General features: G+C 40.7%; 1 protein-coding gene across 2 annotated transcripts in view; it reads left to right on the top strand.

Moving 5' to 3' along the window:
* The window catches only part of nlgn4xa (neuroligin 4 X-linked a), an 81,982-nt gene that overhangs the window by 23,445 nt on the left and 42,697 nt on the right, over positions 1-15,840 (top strand). Inside the window, exons 3-4 of one of the 2 annotated variants that reach the window (XM_037459865.2) lie at positions 315-374; positions 9,692-9,844. In XM_037459865.2, the coding sequence (XP_037315762.1) occupies positions 315-374; positions 9,692-9,844 (213 nt within the window). The remainder of the gene's footprint in view (positions 1-314; positions 375-9,691; positions 9,845-15,840) is intronic. The other variant, XM_037459875.2, reaches the window with a different exon arrangement.

The following is a 15,840-nucleotide window of genomic DNA, read 5'->3' as shown; positions in this document are numbered from 1 at the left end:
AAAGTCTGACCGGCTCGCCGTCTGATTGGATGTGACTGACAATGACATAACCCAATCTGCCCCGGGTGGACCCGAGCTGACCTCGGCCCCCTGCCTGGTGCTCCGGTGCTGCTCGATAGTAGGAGACACTTGAGCACACCGAAGTCGAAGCCCGCTCCACTCACTGTGAATTGGTTCCCACTTGGTTTTCCCACTACACGGCAACCAGGACCTTTTTCATAAACTTTTTAGGTGATTTTTTGATTTTTTTGGCTGGAATTCTTCTTTTTTCTTTTAAATGTTTCCCCTTGTTCTACTTTTCTCCTCAACACCAGGGGCCAACTCAAACACGCAAGGGGCAGATTTCAACAATAATGATCGTGGCGCTGATAAAGGTATTTTTTCTATCTTTTCCTCCTTTTTTTGAGCGACAAAATAAAAGCCTGATAGTAGTGCATGACAGCAAACCTGCAGACCTCTTTTTTTGCCCATTTTCTTTTGATCCCAACCCTTTTCTTTTAACTCTGCCCTTTTTACACCCATGGAAGCGGCCCTGAGTGCACTCTGCTGTTTCTTTTTTTTTTCTTTTTGAATCAACCTCTTTCCTCTTTGGAGCCATGCAAACCGGAGGTCTCGTCTGAGGAGGGAGGGCACCTCTAAACAGGAAGGAGGTCTCAGCAACTCATCGGCTCCAGTACAAATATGATCCGAATTCAACTGTGCATGTCACTTTCGCCATCTTCTGATGAATATAAAATGTCTTGTATGATTGTGTCCCTTCGCTTCCCTTGCCTATATTTATTTTCTTCTTCAAATGCTTGGTGAAGCATGATCCCTAACCCATGTTGTTCTGACGGTGGAAATCTTTCCTACGGTGGCTCGGAAAGAAAACAACAAATCTCTGCTGCACTTGTTTGTCCTGTCTTCTATTAACAGCTCTATTAATAGCCAGTTAGCGCGTGGTTTATCACTCGGCACTGTTGGGTAACCTGCGGGGACCGGCAGATGACTGCAGGTGAAGTGGAGACATTTCAGTTAAAGGGCATAATTTGTATTGGGGGGGAGCGGTTCCATTCCTCATCAGGGGTGCACTCGGCAATACATTTGTACACAGTCGAATGGAAGGATGTCGCAGGAGCTAAAAGCTAGCAAGAAAAGAGATAGCTAAAAATATTCTATACTAGATAACAGATATAAAAATAAAAAAATCCTGAGGCCGAGTCCGAGAAGGAATTTTGCTCGCTACAGTTGTGGGACGTCATTTGTGGGACGTCATTTGTGATCTCGGATTTTGACATTGATTTGGCCTCATAATTATCAAAGCCAAACGTCACTGTGGAGTAGCTGGCATCCAGCACTCTTCTCCACATGAGGCTAGTCGGATCCAATAGGCTCTGACGATTCAAACGAGGGGTTGAACATGCAAATCGTCCTATCACAGCCGGAGATCTCAGTGTCACGCTAAGGCTTTCGCACAAATGCTGTACTAAAAACCTCTCTAGAGTTGTTCCACTGCACTCTCTCAAAGTGAAACGTTCCACAAATACTGTCCACACAATGGGATGTGACTGAGATGTGTGTTTTGTCTGCTATCTCCATGTTTTGTAGGGATGGATACCCTGTAAGTGTTTTTTTTTTCAGGCAATACAAATGTTTTTCTGTGTGCCATCTTCATTTATTTCTTAATATAGTAACATATACACTGATATTTCCCCTCAGACCACTGACAGGTTTTCCCCAGATAGACAAATTAGTTCCAGAGAAACTACACTTTTTGTCATGGGCATGCCATTTTTGGGGCAAAGACCAAAAACGTCTCAGCACACAAAAGGCTTTAGCACATGGACGAAGATATTCACGGTATAACTTCTGCAGATGTTAATGTTTCCATACTAATATAACATTATCCTCAAAGATAATTATTTTGGAGATAATTTAAGTATATTCCAGCTCATTATAGCAAATTATAATGAACCCTGTTTTACAACAGAACTTTATTGCTGGTCATTTTCAAGTAATTCCAGCAATTACTTAGTAAGTAATTTCAGCAATTCTTAGATTGGTCTAGTTATAGAATATACATACACACATATATATAAACATGTTACAATTGATTACTTTGACTCTCCATGAACCCGAACTTATTCTTTTCTTTCTAAATAGCCTCAAATAAATAACACTATAAAATTCATGCAGAGTCAGACTCATGCTGTCCACCCATCTATATGAATTATGCATATTTGAAATAAAGTCTATTTTTAGTATTTCCATCAGAATACATAACTGACAGGGACAAAGTCAGTGAGAAACTACTTTGACCCATGAAATAGAAATATTATGAAAAAGGGATAGAGATTTCATTTGAAAAACAATGTTAATTCATGTTGGTTTGGTTACTGCATGTATAATAAACATAAAGTGTTTTAAAACACAAATTCTTTATCCCCCATGGACATTTTTTCCTTTATTGGGTACAAGACATTTCCAAGCTTGAACCTCTCACATATGCTTGATCTTTTTGCATTCTTATTTAGGGTTCATGCAACTTGAGAAAGTTTCTCATGGAAAGTAAAAGCAGCTTTGTTTTTTGAACAATTGTAAGCTATAATGGGGAAAGTTACATTAATAAACGAATAGCTTTCATTTAATGACTCTAATGTAATATATTTACAGTATAAGCTGAATATAGATACAAGATGCTGTGTTGTTTTGTTGACATTCATTATTAATAATAATTTACTCAGAATTTTACTAAGCTGTATTAATAGTTTTCAGTATTATAGAAATGGATAAACATTTGGTTATGTTGCTATTTATTGATATTTTTACTCTCTGAGAATTAAAAGTAAAGCTTTTTGTTTGTATCATCATGCAGAATTACATTTCAGATTAATTCTACTCTGAGCTGTCTCCGCTGCATCACCTGCTGTGGCAGCTCAGGTGCTAATTACATGAAAACTGAGGTGAAATTGAATGAAAAACGCAATGCAAATTTTCCCATGTGCTATTACATATGTAAATATGGCCCTTGGGAGGTTCCTTTGCCAGCTCCATGGCAAAGGTTGGTGCGAAAAAGGATCTCAGTGGTGTTAGTCCAATCTCATAAAGAGACTCTCTGAGCTCCTTGCACTTCTTCCATTTACTTTTTCTAACGACTGTTACGATGTGGTGACAGACCCAAATGCAATAGAACCAGGAAGTCACAGGGGAACTCATTTATTGCCAAGAAAACAGCTACGGAGACGGTCAATCCACAACCGGGCTGTTTGAAGAGTGAAATTTTACCAAAATTATCTTTTGAAATTTGGGATGTCCCATTAGTAGGACAAACGCTGTACACCCGAGCCACACGTAATACGCACTTAACACAACTGTTTATCCATAAAAACCTCTGTGCTTGATTTGAAGCTGAGTTAGCTCATGTTATTTAGTTTTTGCTCCTTAGCATCTTCTAAAAAGCTTGAATTTCCTCCGGGGTTCAATCCAGCCGCTGAGGAAACACCATTATGTATTGGGTTTGCGCGAGCATATGTAGCATAGTGTTCCTCAAATCAGAAGGGTCCAATCCTTGTGAGATTGCAATTTGTTGCTGGAATAGATTAAAAACACACCATCTGCCCACAGCTGCTGTGAATGAAAGACAACATCGTCTGTGCGATTGCAGGAGGAAACCCAACACATCAGTGCATTAGACAAAATGACTAACTCAGGTTTAGTGGTAAAGAGTGAAGATACAACCAAAGGAAACTAAAGGAGGAAAGACACAAACACCTGGAAAAAATGTTTTTTTTTTTTATGGTGAGAGGGCTGGATAAACAGCGTCTTCAGGAACTACTTGGCTTAACTCTGTTTTCGGGAGAGGAAGCAAAATCAATGCACTCTGGCTGTTTGAACATCTGCAGTGGCAATGAATTACTCCCGTGGATCCCCTGTGGTTCCAGATATATACCTCAGCAGCTGCTGCACTGCAGACAGACTCGCTCAGGCCTTTGTGGGGCTGAGCTCTTCCACATCACTGTTTCTGGGACTTTGCTCCTTATTGTTAGATGAGCTCTTGTCAGAGGGGCTTATCGCACTGGGGCACACATCATGCTCATTTCAGGATCATAGTTGTGTTTTTAACTTGTATGTATTTGTTGTTTTTCATGTAGTTTGTTTGGGGGTTGCAATGGTGTGGTGGTTGACACTGTTGTCTCATAGCAAGGAGGTTCTGAGGTCAAACCCAGCCGGTGGCTGCGGCCTTTCTGTGTGAAGTTTGCATGTTCTTCCCCGGCCTGCGTGGGTTTCCTCCAGGTACTCTGGCTTCCTCCCACGCTCTAAAGAGGTGACACTAAATTGCCCGTGTGTGAAATGTGTGAATGTGAGAATCAATGGCTTTCTCTCTCCATGTCACTTCTGTGATTGACTGGCGACCAGTCCACGGTGAAACCAATGTCAGCTGGGATTGACTCCAGCCCCCCCATGACACAGTAAGGATAAGCAATATAGAAAATGTAAGGTATGTTTGGATAATAAACCCTCTGATTTAGCACCTGTCTCTCTCTCCTCTGCATCACTGCAGGTGGGGTCACCGAGTGATGACTATACTACTGAGTTTATCTACCAGTGACTGTATATTTGAGATAGTATGGAAATCCTGACGGTTTCTATATATATATATATATATATATATATACTGTATATGTATATGTGTGTGTGTGTGTGTGTGTGTGTGTGTGTGTGTGTGTGTGTGTGTGTGTGTGTGTGCGTGTGTAATGCCCTAGAATTTTATTAATAATGATGTGATATAATCTATATATACACTAATATAATTTTGTAATATACACTACAGGTATACCATATAAACATAACAGCACGTTTGTGAAAATATTACACTGGATCAAATAGGTCATAGGTAAAATACATAATCTATTGCTTATTATCTTAATATGTTCATAATTTCTCCTTCCTTGTTTCTGGTTTCGGGCCAAATAAAGCCTTCCTGTGACAGAGCCGTTGATTTTGGCATGTCAGTGGAACTGTATTGAACAGGAAGTGGGAAGTTGCCGTCTGTGCTGCGTTAAGCATTCTGGGACAGATGGAGGTGATGGCTAGAGGGGGCGATGCAGCGACAGGGGGACTAACATTTTACATTGCCTCCCTTTTAGCTGTCGTTTGTATTCATTTTGCTAACAGTAGAATACGCTGAAAGCAAAGGAACAACATTCAGACTGAACACCCTGGAACAAGCTCAATACCGTGCCCTTCCTCCCTACTCCCCCACCCATATAAAGATGAGTAATGTGTGCAGTGCCGCGCAGTCACCAGAGGAATACATTATCCCTCCAGCCCGGGTGGCAGTGATGAATGTTCGGGACGAACTCGCTGCACAGTCACCCGGGCAGCACCACAGGCCCAAAGAGAGAGAGGGAGAGAGAGAGAGAGAGAGAGAGAGAGAGACATGAGAGAACAAGAGAATCGCTTTGGTTTTCAAGTCCTCTCCACGCTGACAGAACAGGGGACACGGCACCCAGAGACCACCCTCCACAACTGTAAAACCACGGCTCTCAATCTCCAGGGGAATCTCAAAGTTTGATTAAAGTGCCCTGAGAGGACTCCATTGCTGCAATACACAGAAAGCGACAGGCAGTACCAGTCGAAGAGTTCCTTTGTTTGATGGAGAGCCGCCCGAATAGTTTTTGTCTGAGCCCATGGCGGCCATTAGATACAAATCAGTTAGAGAATATGACAACTTAATGGCAGCACTCTTGTTTTATGTGCATCTGCCTCGGCAACCCCACCCTCCCCCCATTCCATACTGTTCCATCAGGCTTCTTTTTGATGTGGAACCAGATAACAGGAACTTATTGAGCCTGTTGTCCTGCCTCTGTAATGAGGGGCCTTATATTTAACCTAAGTCTGTGTCAGGGCGGCTGGTGCGGGTCGAGGCAGGGAGGACTCAAACGCAGAGTTTCTAGAACAGGTGCTCTTTATTCCAAACGAAGACCGAAAAACGTGCACCAACGGCGAGTGACAAAAGACAATGACGCGACAAAGGACAACGGCACACGGGGCTTAAATACACAAGGGAGGTGCAGGTGATTGGACACAGGTGGAAACAATCAGGCAATCACAGGACAAGGCAGGAAGTGAAGCTCACCCAGAGACACGAGACACAAGAAAACTACAAAATAAGACAGGAAGAGGACCCAAACCGTGACAGTCTGGGATTGACCAGGGACACCGACCCTTGCTCCTTCGCGTTTCCTCGCCTCCTTGTCTCCATGGAGGCGTTTTGCAACGAAGGTGTATCATATACAGTAAAGCCCGGTTTCCTTGTTGCACATGGTTGTCCATTTTTGTCACTCCTGATGGAGGAAGCAATAAACGGTTTGAAGAGGCGGGCGTCCTCTTACTAAACTAATTTCCGAGTGCGGACTGAAGCTCGGAACTAGTGCCATGCTCTGTTGTAAATTACAGCGGGGGACCTCTAATAATATTGGATTAATTACACTTCATTTGCTAATAAAAATAGGCTGTTCAAATAGTGGCTAGGCCTCAAGGTAACTTGATCTAATAAAGCCAGTCACGGATGAATGCTGTGGAGAGAACATTAACGATGACAGGAATGACCCGTACTAAGCCAGCTCACTAGTAAACTCAGCATAATGTACATTCTCACAGCAGTGCAGATTTGTTTGTCGAACGCGTTGAAGCTTTAAATTTACTATGGAGGTCAACGTTTAAGATGAAAACACAAAGGTCATAATCCATTAATTTGCCAACAGGATTAGGGTCAGAGAGGCAACAATCCCCCCCACCAAGCCCTTTGGTTGGAGGTACATTTTATACATTATCCTCTACTGTCCAAACCCCCAGTTCTACCTTATAGAGTAGGGGAAGAAGGCTAAATGGAAGCTATTGGTAAATTAAAACAATACTAATGCTAGAAATACAGCAGCAGAGTTATACGTATTATATGACATTACTTAAATAGGGTTTAGTTTATGTTAAGAGCCAAGCTGATCACAGAACTAGGTAGTATGTAATTCGCATTCTCTACTATAAGTAAAGGCCTGCAGTTGAGGTAAATCAAGGCCACTTTTTGAGAATTGAACACCAAATCTTGGCTTTCAATCTCTCAGCACACAGGCTGGCCAGCTCCCCTCTTAATTTGACATTTTCCTCAGCAGATGTTCTCATCCCGAATGACATTTGAGAGATTTCCAAGCAGCCTGGTTGGCAGGGCAGGGGATAATGGGTTCGTTCAGCTGTTGGTTCCAGGAAACGAAAGCTCACCCTGGTGCAGAAAGGGCTGAAAAAGGCCCGACCAACCGAGGACAACAAGGAATCGTACTTTTCCTAGGTTAAAAATGTTTTTTTGAGGAGAAACGTTTCCACAGACGCTGCCTGTTTTTACTTCTCGGGCGAGTGTGTTCAGAGGACTTTATGACGAAGATGCTGCTGGCTGATTTATTGTGAGTCGGGCTTATCGGGAGGAATTATCTTCTTCTTTTGCAAAGGGGCCTACTCCTAATCTATAATCACCACCTACACATGTTCTAATCACCGGCTTAATCGAGAGAGACTCATAAACAAGGTATTCATCTGGCCTAACTGCAGGATTCCCTGCAATTTATACAAAGAACAAACAGAGCAGACATGAGGGGAGATGTAGAGATGGCAGGGTCAAAGCCAAGGAAATTATTATTAGTCTGCTGGAGATTCATATGTCTGACATCATATACCCCTCTAAAGATGATCATTGTTAAGGTCATGTTTAGCCACTAGGCTCTGTGTTTGACTAAAGCTTTGGAGATTGTGGGAGCGTTGCGGAAGTTAAAATGAAAAGATGCAGACTTTCCATGTAATTCTGGTACATTTTATTTAATTTGAAATGGATTTCTTCGTCTCTGTTGAATGAGACCATGTTGATTGAACTTTCCCCTGCAGTATGTGATGCTTTGAGCCTCGAGTTCCATTGTTGGGTCTGTTTATTGGCTTTTCTCAATGAGAAATCAGTCGATACATCTGCCATACCAATAAAGAAAGAAAAGCCTATTGTTACTATATTGATATTGATGCATACGTAGGTAGGCTTACAAACATTAGAGTAACAATACATTTCCGTAGGGTGATGTCAGATATATATTCAAGGTAGTTCACTGCAAGGTCTGTTCAACAGAGAACACCATGCTGAAAATGTTACTACTGCTCACTACTCCACAGTTTAAAAATTTGGGCTGGGCATGTTGACTTGTTATAAATGCGATAAACGTAGCAAACCATTAACACTGACAATGATTTCATCATGCTTTAACCGGATTTCTGTTTTTTTTTTAGCATTGGGAGGGGCTTAACACTGCTGCAAGCATTAACCGAGAAAATGGACAATTTTATTTTAAATCTCTACCAGATGGAGTATTTGATAAAAGCAAAGCTATTTTTAACCACTGCAAACCGGAAGTGTTTTATCCCCGGAGTACTAAGATTCTGAAGTACAACAAGCCTGAAGTACCACTTAATGGATGCCCGGCATTGTTGCAGCCCACTTGCTACCCAAACGACCAGTGAAACTTCAGTTCAGCACCGTGTGAAAGGTGGTTTTCTTTTGCTGGTCATATTGTTATTCATTATCCACAAACCCCATGTTTAGCAGCAACTGTCTTGGTGCTAAGGAGTAAGACAATGTAAAGGTATAAGGGTGGAATGGATAATAAAAAAGCAGATGTTAAAAGTTAATTTTGTCATTGCATTACTTCTGAACCTGCATCACTGATTTATTTTTTTTACTTTGACTGAGATTCAAAGGAAATCCACAGTCTTTACAGTCTAAAAAGTTTTTTTTGTGTTTAACCACTTGACGTGACTCTTACAGGGACCCTTACTACTGAACACGGTGCATTATGCATTATGATGTTCCATAATAAAAATTAAGTTTTTCTTCTGGTACCTGAAGAAAAAAAGAAACAGATTTGCCTCTTATGTTATGTTATGTTACTTTAAAATAACAGCATTCAATGCACCACACAAATTTTTCAATGTATTATTAAATTTTGCGCACAATGCGATTAATCGTAGTTAATCACATAAATTATTTCTTACTAAAAATATTTTGTTTTCAATTTTTTGCATTATTCATACTTCAAAATGTAGCCTTTTAAATTGAAAATTGCTTAATGGTTTTACACAGTGAAAACTAATATGACATTCATAGCGTTACAAATACATTACAATATCGACATAAAACATAAACATAAGAAAAACATATCAAATATATTATAATATTTTCACATTTCCGAGCACGGAGTTAGGAAAGCATTATGTATACATTTAAGCATCTTCCTGTCTTCTACCAACACCATGTTTTGGGGCCCTGTGCTAGTTGTGCCAATCAATGCATGTACTCGTTTCTTCTAGCCTTCCAGCAGCTTTAGTTGCATGGAGTTCATGCCGTTCTTCTGAAATTTCCTTACCTTACTTTCAAATGTAAAGCTCAATTAAAATCCCAGAAAAACGGCAGCTTTAGAGTAGACTTGAGAAAGGGGACTTAATAAGTATGCTTCAACCGCTGACAAGCTGTCGTAGAATTAAAGCACCAAAATTTGTGAGGTACATTTTCTTGGGATATTCTTTTACAATGTGGATTTTAACCACATCTTGCATGTGATTTTATATTAAATGCTTGCTGGATATAGATTAACATTCCATATCACTTGCTTACTTTTTGCAGACATCCACGATGAGAATGGGTTAAAGCCAGTAATGGTTTACATCCACGGAGGCTCCTACATGGAGGGAACCGGAAACATGATCGATGGCAGCATACTTGCCAGCTACGGGAACGTCATCGTCATCACAATCAACTACCGGCTTGGTGTTCTGGGTGAGTCCACCAATCTGAGGTTGTCATTAGTTTGGAGTAGGCGGATTGAGACAGAACGTGAATTATTGTTTTTACGAGTCACTATTTCACCAACTGGATGGTCTTTGAGTAGTGTATGATGTAGATGTTGGTTTGGGTGTACAGATGTTTGGGTTTACAAGTGAAAAACCTTGAATCTTTGAGCACTTTAATTAATCTGGAAAGACATTAAGGGTTAAACTGGAAACTGGTTTGTCACAATGCATTTATCATTTTATGCTCACAGTGCAAATACTGGATACGCTTTAGAATATCAAGCAGCTGATTTCACTCAAATTTAGGCAGAGATCTTTGATATACTCTTGATTGCATGCATGGTTTGTGGGATTCTCTAATTTTATCATGCCCCCCCCCCGTGTTAATCAGCTACTAATGGCAGTGTAAGAGATAGTTTGCTTTTCAAATAATGGTATTCAAAGGAAGCCTCCATTGACCCTCAAAGCAAAAATATTCCAATACAAATGAAGTGAAGAGTCTCACATTCGTATGTGTTTTCAATTACTTTAATCACTGTGTAGCATCAAGGATCCAGCAGCCTCAACATTTTCATGGCTAGAAAATTGATCCGTCGTGATCCGAGCTGGTATCTACACCGGAGTGCTGTGCATCTTATTTTCTTTCCCTGTGTCGGATGAAAGTGGTTTTTGGATCACACAGGGAGACTTGATCTAGCCTTGGATGTAAAGGTTTGGATTTTGAAAGTTTGCTGCCCGAGAAGAAATGTTGTGACATGAAAGGGGGTGGATGTCATCATACTTTTGGAGGGAAATAATTTAAATCTTCCAGCTGGGGAACATAGCTGTGGCTGTTCTCTGATCAAAAAAGTATTCAAAATGGATTCTCAGAAAGTTTATTTTGCCCATTCAAGTGCCTCTAAATGACGTGGACAGGTGACTTTAGTCCGAGTTTGTCCGTCAGTGGCACATTAACTCTCTACTGAGTCAGACTTATGAACTGCGTATTAACACAGATAGTATAGAGAATTGCAGTCACGCTCTGCAAGATGGACAGAAATATATGGGATGAAATACATGGGATATATATTTATAGGAGTTTAAAAAAAGAGTTATTTTTACTCCTTTTAAAGTCTACAATCTCTGAAGTTTAGAATGAGCTGGGAACTAGAAAGGTTTCTCATCCTAACATGAATAGTCATTAGTGATAGGATTTGGAAACACGCATCTCCTTTTTCTAATATCCTCACAGGAATGAAACCAGACACTCGTTCTACAGCACACCGTTATTCTCCGTCACAGTCCGTTACATATTGAACATCCTAAAGGTGAAGAAATCAAACATGAAAATTAAATGCTAAGTAATTTGTTCATGGCCTCCAGTATGACAACAATCATTTGATAATCTGCTGCCTTATTAATTGGATAAAATCATTTATCTCTGCCTTCTAGGAGCATACTCTTATTTTTAAATTGTGTTACATTTCTGTGATAAAATGCGTAAGATCTGGTCAGCATTCCAGTTTAAAACATTCTAATAAGGAACTGACATGAGCATGCTAACCAGGTAGCCGTGGCTCATCCTGTCTTGTAATGCCACTTGAACCTGCGGAGGCAATAGTGAGTCACTGTGTCCTCCAGTCTGTCCTTAAATTTAACATGAGAGGATCAATGCCAATCGGTGTCTATGTTGTATCATCATTAACCTACAGGACAATTTAACCTGCTTTGTTAGGAGCATAGCAGACAGGAACTGCCGACTGCTTTATCGATCATGTCGACGGGTCCACATTGTAGTTTTTTCAAAAGCAGTTGTGTCTCGTAATGAAGCTAACAGGGAAACAGACATAGCAATGCAGTGACCAAGCGTTGGTCTTTTATGATGTACTCCTACTTACAAATCAAGTTAACTCTCCAATAAAAAGGACAATTTGGTTGTGATTACTAATTTGCAGATGTTGGTTTTTGTGCTTTTTTGCTATAACACATACCTCCTTGTTGTGGTTCATTGACATTATGGACTGAAGTCATGGTAACATTTCACGGAAAAGAAAAGAAATGAGGACATTAATAGTCTTTTAATATTTCATAACATAGATTACCCCAAAACGGTCAAGTGTGTTTTAGAACCAGGGCTGATTTAGCTAATTTCATCCATTAAATGCACCAGCATTGATCAACAGAAGCATTGACGCGTTTAAAAAAATATATTTATAACTAAAAATAATTTAGTTTATTGCTCCATCTAAAGCACTTTGACTTTAGGGTGTAGCACTCTTTCTGTTATCAACTGTAAATTTCTGATCCCCTACATTGTTTGCATCTCTAAATGTGATGCGTCTGTTATGTGGCTCATGTGCATGCGGTTCGAAGTGAAGCACGGCGCGGCTTTACGCTCCTGCTACCGTTGGTGCTGCTCTGCTCTGCTTCTCATTTGTTATGAGGCCGAGCTGTCTGCACCAGTCACTATATTTAGTTGCCTGAGAGCCTGGGGGAAAAGGTGTTCTGGAAAAGTGTGCAATGCAGAGAGCAAAAAAAAGAGGTGAAGAGAGATAATGAGAGAGAAAGAATGCAGATGAGGATAGAGAAAGAGATGGGAAGGTTGAGTGGAACAGAAAATAAGAAAAAACAGTCACAATGTAGAAGTGTTGATATAGGTTGCAGATTTTGATGTAAGAACACACTTGTCCCCAAATCACAAATTGATCGTGGCTGTGACAGAAAAGAGTGTTCCATCTCCACTAATTGACAGAGCAGGTTCACTCTGCACACACGTATAAAATAAGTCAATGCAGTTGCTGGAAGGAAGCTATTTGTGTGCAAGACGGCGACAAAGCAGCATTTAAGAGTGTGTTTCCAAACAAAACCGGACTTATTGTTAGTAACTCTTTGTTCCTTCTAGTAGCTTGTTGAATCTTAGTTAAAATTCCATTTTATCCCCAAGTTTGTCCATTTATATGTTGCCATTATTTCCAATAAACATTCAAATATTATACTAATCTCACTCTGCTGTTTTTTCCATGATGGCATGGCAACAAAAATGATAAGCAGCTCACAATCCATCCATTGTCTTATGTCAAGAGTTGATAAGCTACCAGGAACGGGGCCCCAGGTAGACTCAGTTTGGAACTGGTTCGCCATCAGTTCTGAATCTAGATTTGCACACGGCCCACCGTTGCAATCACCGGACTTGAAAACCCAAGCCCATTGCGACCCGTTTATTCATTTGACGGAGGGGGTAAAGGTCTTCTAATTACTGTAATGGAGCACAGGGCAGTCCTCTCCGCACACTCAGTCTCTGGTGTTCCAAATGATTCTAACGGATACCTCCAGCCACTCTGTGGGGATGGTGCCAACGCCCATGGCATTGTGTGAACAGACAAAGAGCAGTGGCTTTGCCAACGGGTGGATACATTAGGAGGGGGAGTGCGAGAGATGAGCGAGAGAAGTCATCAGACACTCATCATCCGTCACTACCTCGACCTCACACACCCTGTCGGACAGCTGTAATGCTGAGGCTGTTACCCTCGCCAAAACTGGACATGTATAGCCATTGCAGTCGTTGATGGATGCAAGGGGTAGAAGCCAACTTTAGTAACGTATCACAGTGGTGTTGTGGAAAATCTATTTGGGGCTAAAATCATAATGCAAAAAGGAATACGTCGCACCACATATCATTGTGGGTTATATAACACAAAAGCACGGTGACTGTGACTAAAGAAACTCAGGTCAAGAAAATGTACAAACAGACTAAATATTGGCTTTTCCTCTTCAAACTCCTGAATGACTCAGCAAGCCCATGCTGTCGAGAATCAGTCTAGCACCAGAAAAGAGGTGTTATTTATTCGGGTACATCGGGTACAGGGTGGGATGCTTGATAAAATAAAAAAAGGTTCTATTTGACAAATAAGTTATGTGCTAATTGACTTTTACATCATTTGTATACAATGTGAAACAGGAAGAAAATTGTCATGGAAACAGAATGCCATCCTGCAAATGTAAATTTCACAGCATCTGGCAAGTCACAACTGCTGATCCTGACTATCCTGTTCCTCCCGGATATCCAGTGTTGCAATACAATATCTACTCATAATAATTTTGATTGACACGTGTTTTATCCAATCACTAATCAAGTATCTGCTTTTTTCCAAATCTGGAATTTATGTGTTCAACACAACTAAGGGTCGTGTTTATTAATGCTTCCGTAGTATTTTATGGATGCAATGCCAAATTGCCCCCCCCGATCCCTCCCTCTTCACAACAGCTTCCCCTACATCACATATGTCGACCGGACCGGACCGGTTGGACCGTCACCGCAACCCCCCCCTTGTCACCCGTCAGCCGTACCAATCGTCGTTAGGTCGAATCGGACATTATCTGGCCCGAAACTGAAATGAGTTTGACATCCCTGCGCTAAATGTTTCCCCACATTGCGTATAACACAGCAGATATAATAAATCCACCTGCGATTTCATCACATAACTCTGGTATAATTATGTAGCAATATACTATAATTATATTTTAAATCAATGCTACAACATGTCAAACAACTGTTAAAGAGTATTTTTTAACCCCACGTTAACCAAGGCATAAAGTCCATAATCGAGGAAAAAAGAATACCTGTGAAAGTAAGGCTTGATTTATTTGTGGAATGTCAATCGACCATCATTGTGAAATTGTGCAGAGGGTCCGTTAGGAACTGCCTTGTTATGCTCTGGGTTATTCTAAAAAGGATTGGGTTAAATGATACTGGAAGTGTACCGATGGACTTAGTACAATTTAACTTTTATTCATATTAATTACTGTTTCAGCTCTCTAATCAGAGACCATTAAGTCAACCCAAATATTTCACATTTCCAAACATTGCTCATGGGGATATTTACCTATAAATAAAAAAAACTGACAAAAGTTTTTACATGTTGAAAACAGGCTAATATTTTTGATTTTCACGTTTTCAAACCAATTGGCTTAATCGACTGGTTCCTGTGAGAGGACAGTCCATGATTTCCCCTACACAAGCCCTACAGGTGTCTCCTAAATCTGGGACACCAAAGTGTATCCTACAAGTCTGCCCTCAAATGCTCTTCACACAAGTACATTGACAGAGAGTAGCCACAAATGCATCAAAGGCATCACCTTAGACGACTCCTTGACAGGACTTCAATGGAAAAGTCCTGGACCGTGAGCATTAGCATAGCCTTTCAAGTCTGTAGCATGCTATTAGGGACGAAGAGTAAGGTAGCAGTGGCATCCACAAGGTCTAGATTCCCTTCTTTTGAGCAGGATGGTCCACAGATTGGAGCCAACACCGTAACCACAGCGGGTCATCTGCACACACAGATTTTGGTTTAAAAAATGGGGTGTGGGAAGTGCCAGGATAAGGCCTCTTGGAGTGCCATCTGGCTTCAGGAGACGGTCATAGGAGCCAGAGTGACGGTGAGCACCATTCTGCTGCACTGTGATCTGTCAGCGGCACATGGCACTCTTCATTTGCTCTGCCTCTGACCCCCCACTGCCCATTGGGACCGGGCCTGAGGTTACTCGTGATGTGACTGATAGAGATGTGATTTATTTTCTGTTTGTTACAAACCAGTGGGAGAAAAAAAAAATCCTATGACCTTTGCTCAGCTTATTCACTTATCTAAATCCCTACAAGTACACCAGAGGCCTTTTAGACCAGATATGTTTTATCTCATTAAATCACTTTTAATGAAAGGTAATGTCATGAACCTTTTCAGCCGACTGGTGCTAATACAAAAATAGGTATGTTACGTTTCAAGCTGCTGATAGGTGTTTTAATTAAAATAATAACAATAAACAATTACATTTTAAATCACTATGAACCACTGAAACTGATTCCTTCTCCTTTTTAGTTTTTTAGTTTTAGTTTTACATGAACTGTTATCCCCTTATTGAATTGCAAGAGCTAAAAAGTTGACAAAAAACTGCTTATATCCAATCTATCCAAGCAGACATACATTATAACAACATCGTATGTCATGT

Source organism: Pungitius pungitius, chromosome 3 (genome assembly GCF_949316345.1).
Source record: "Pungitius pungitius chromosome 3, fPunPun2.1, whole genome shotgun sequence".
Lineage (NCBI taxonomy): Eukaryota > Metazoa > Chordata > Actinopteri > Perciformes > Gasterosteidae > Pungitius > Pungitius pungitius.
This window is presented reverse-complemented; position numbering and strand designations above follow the sequence as displayed.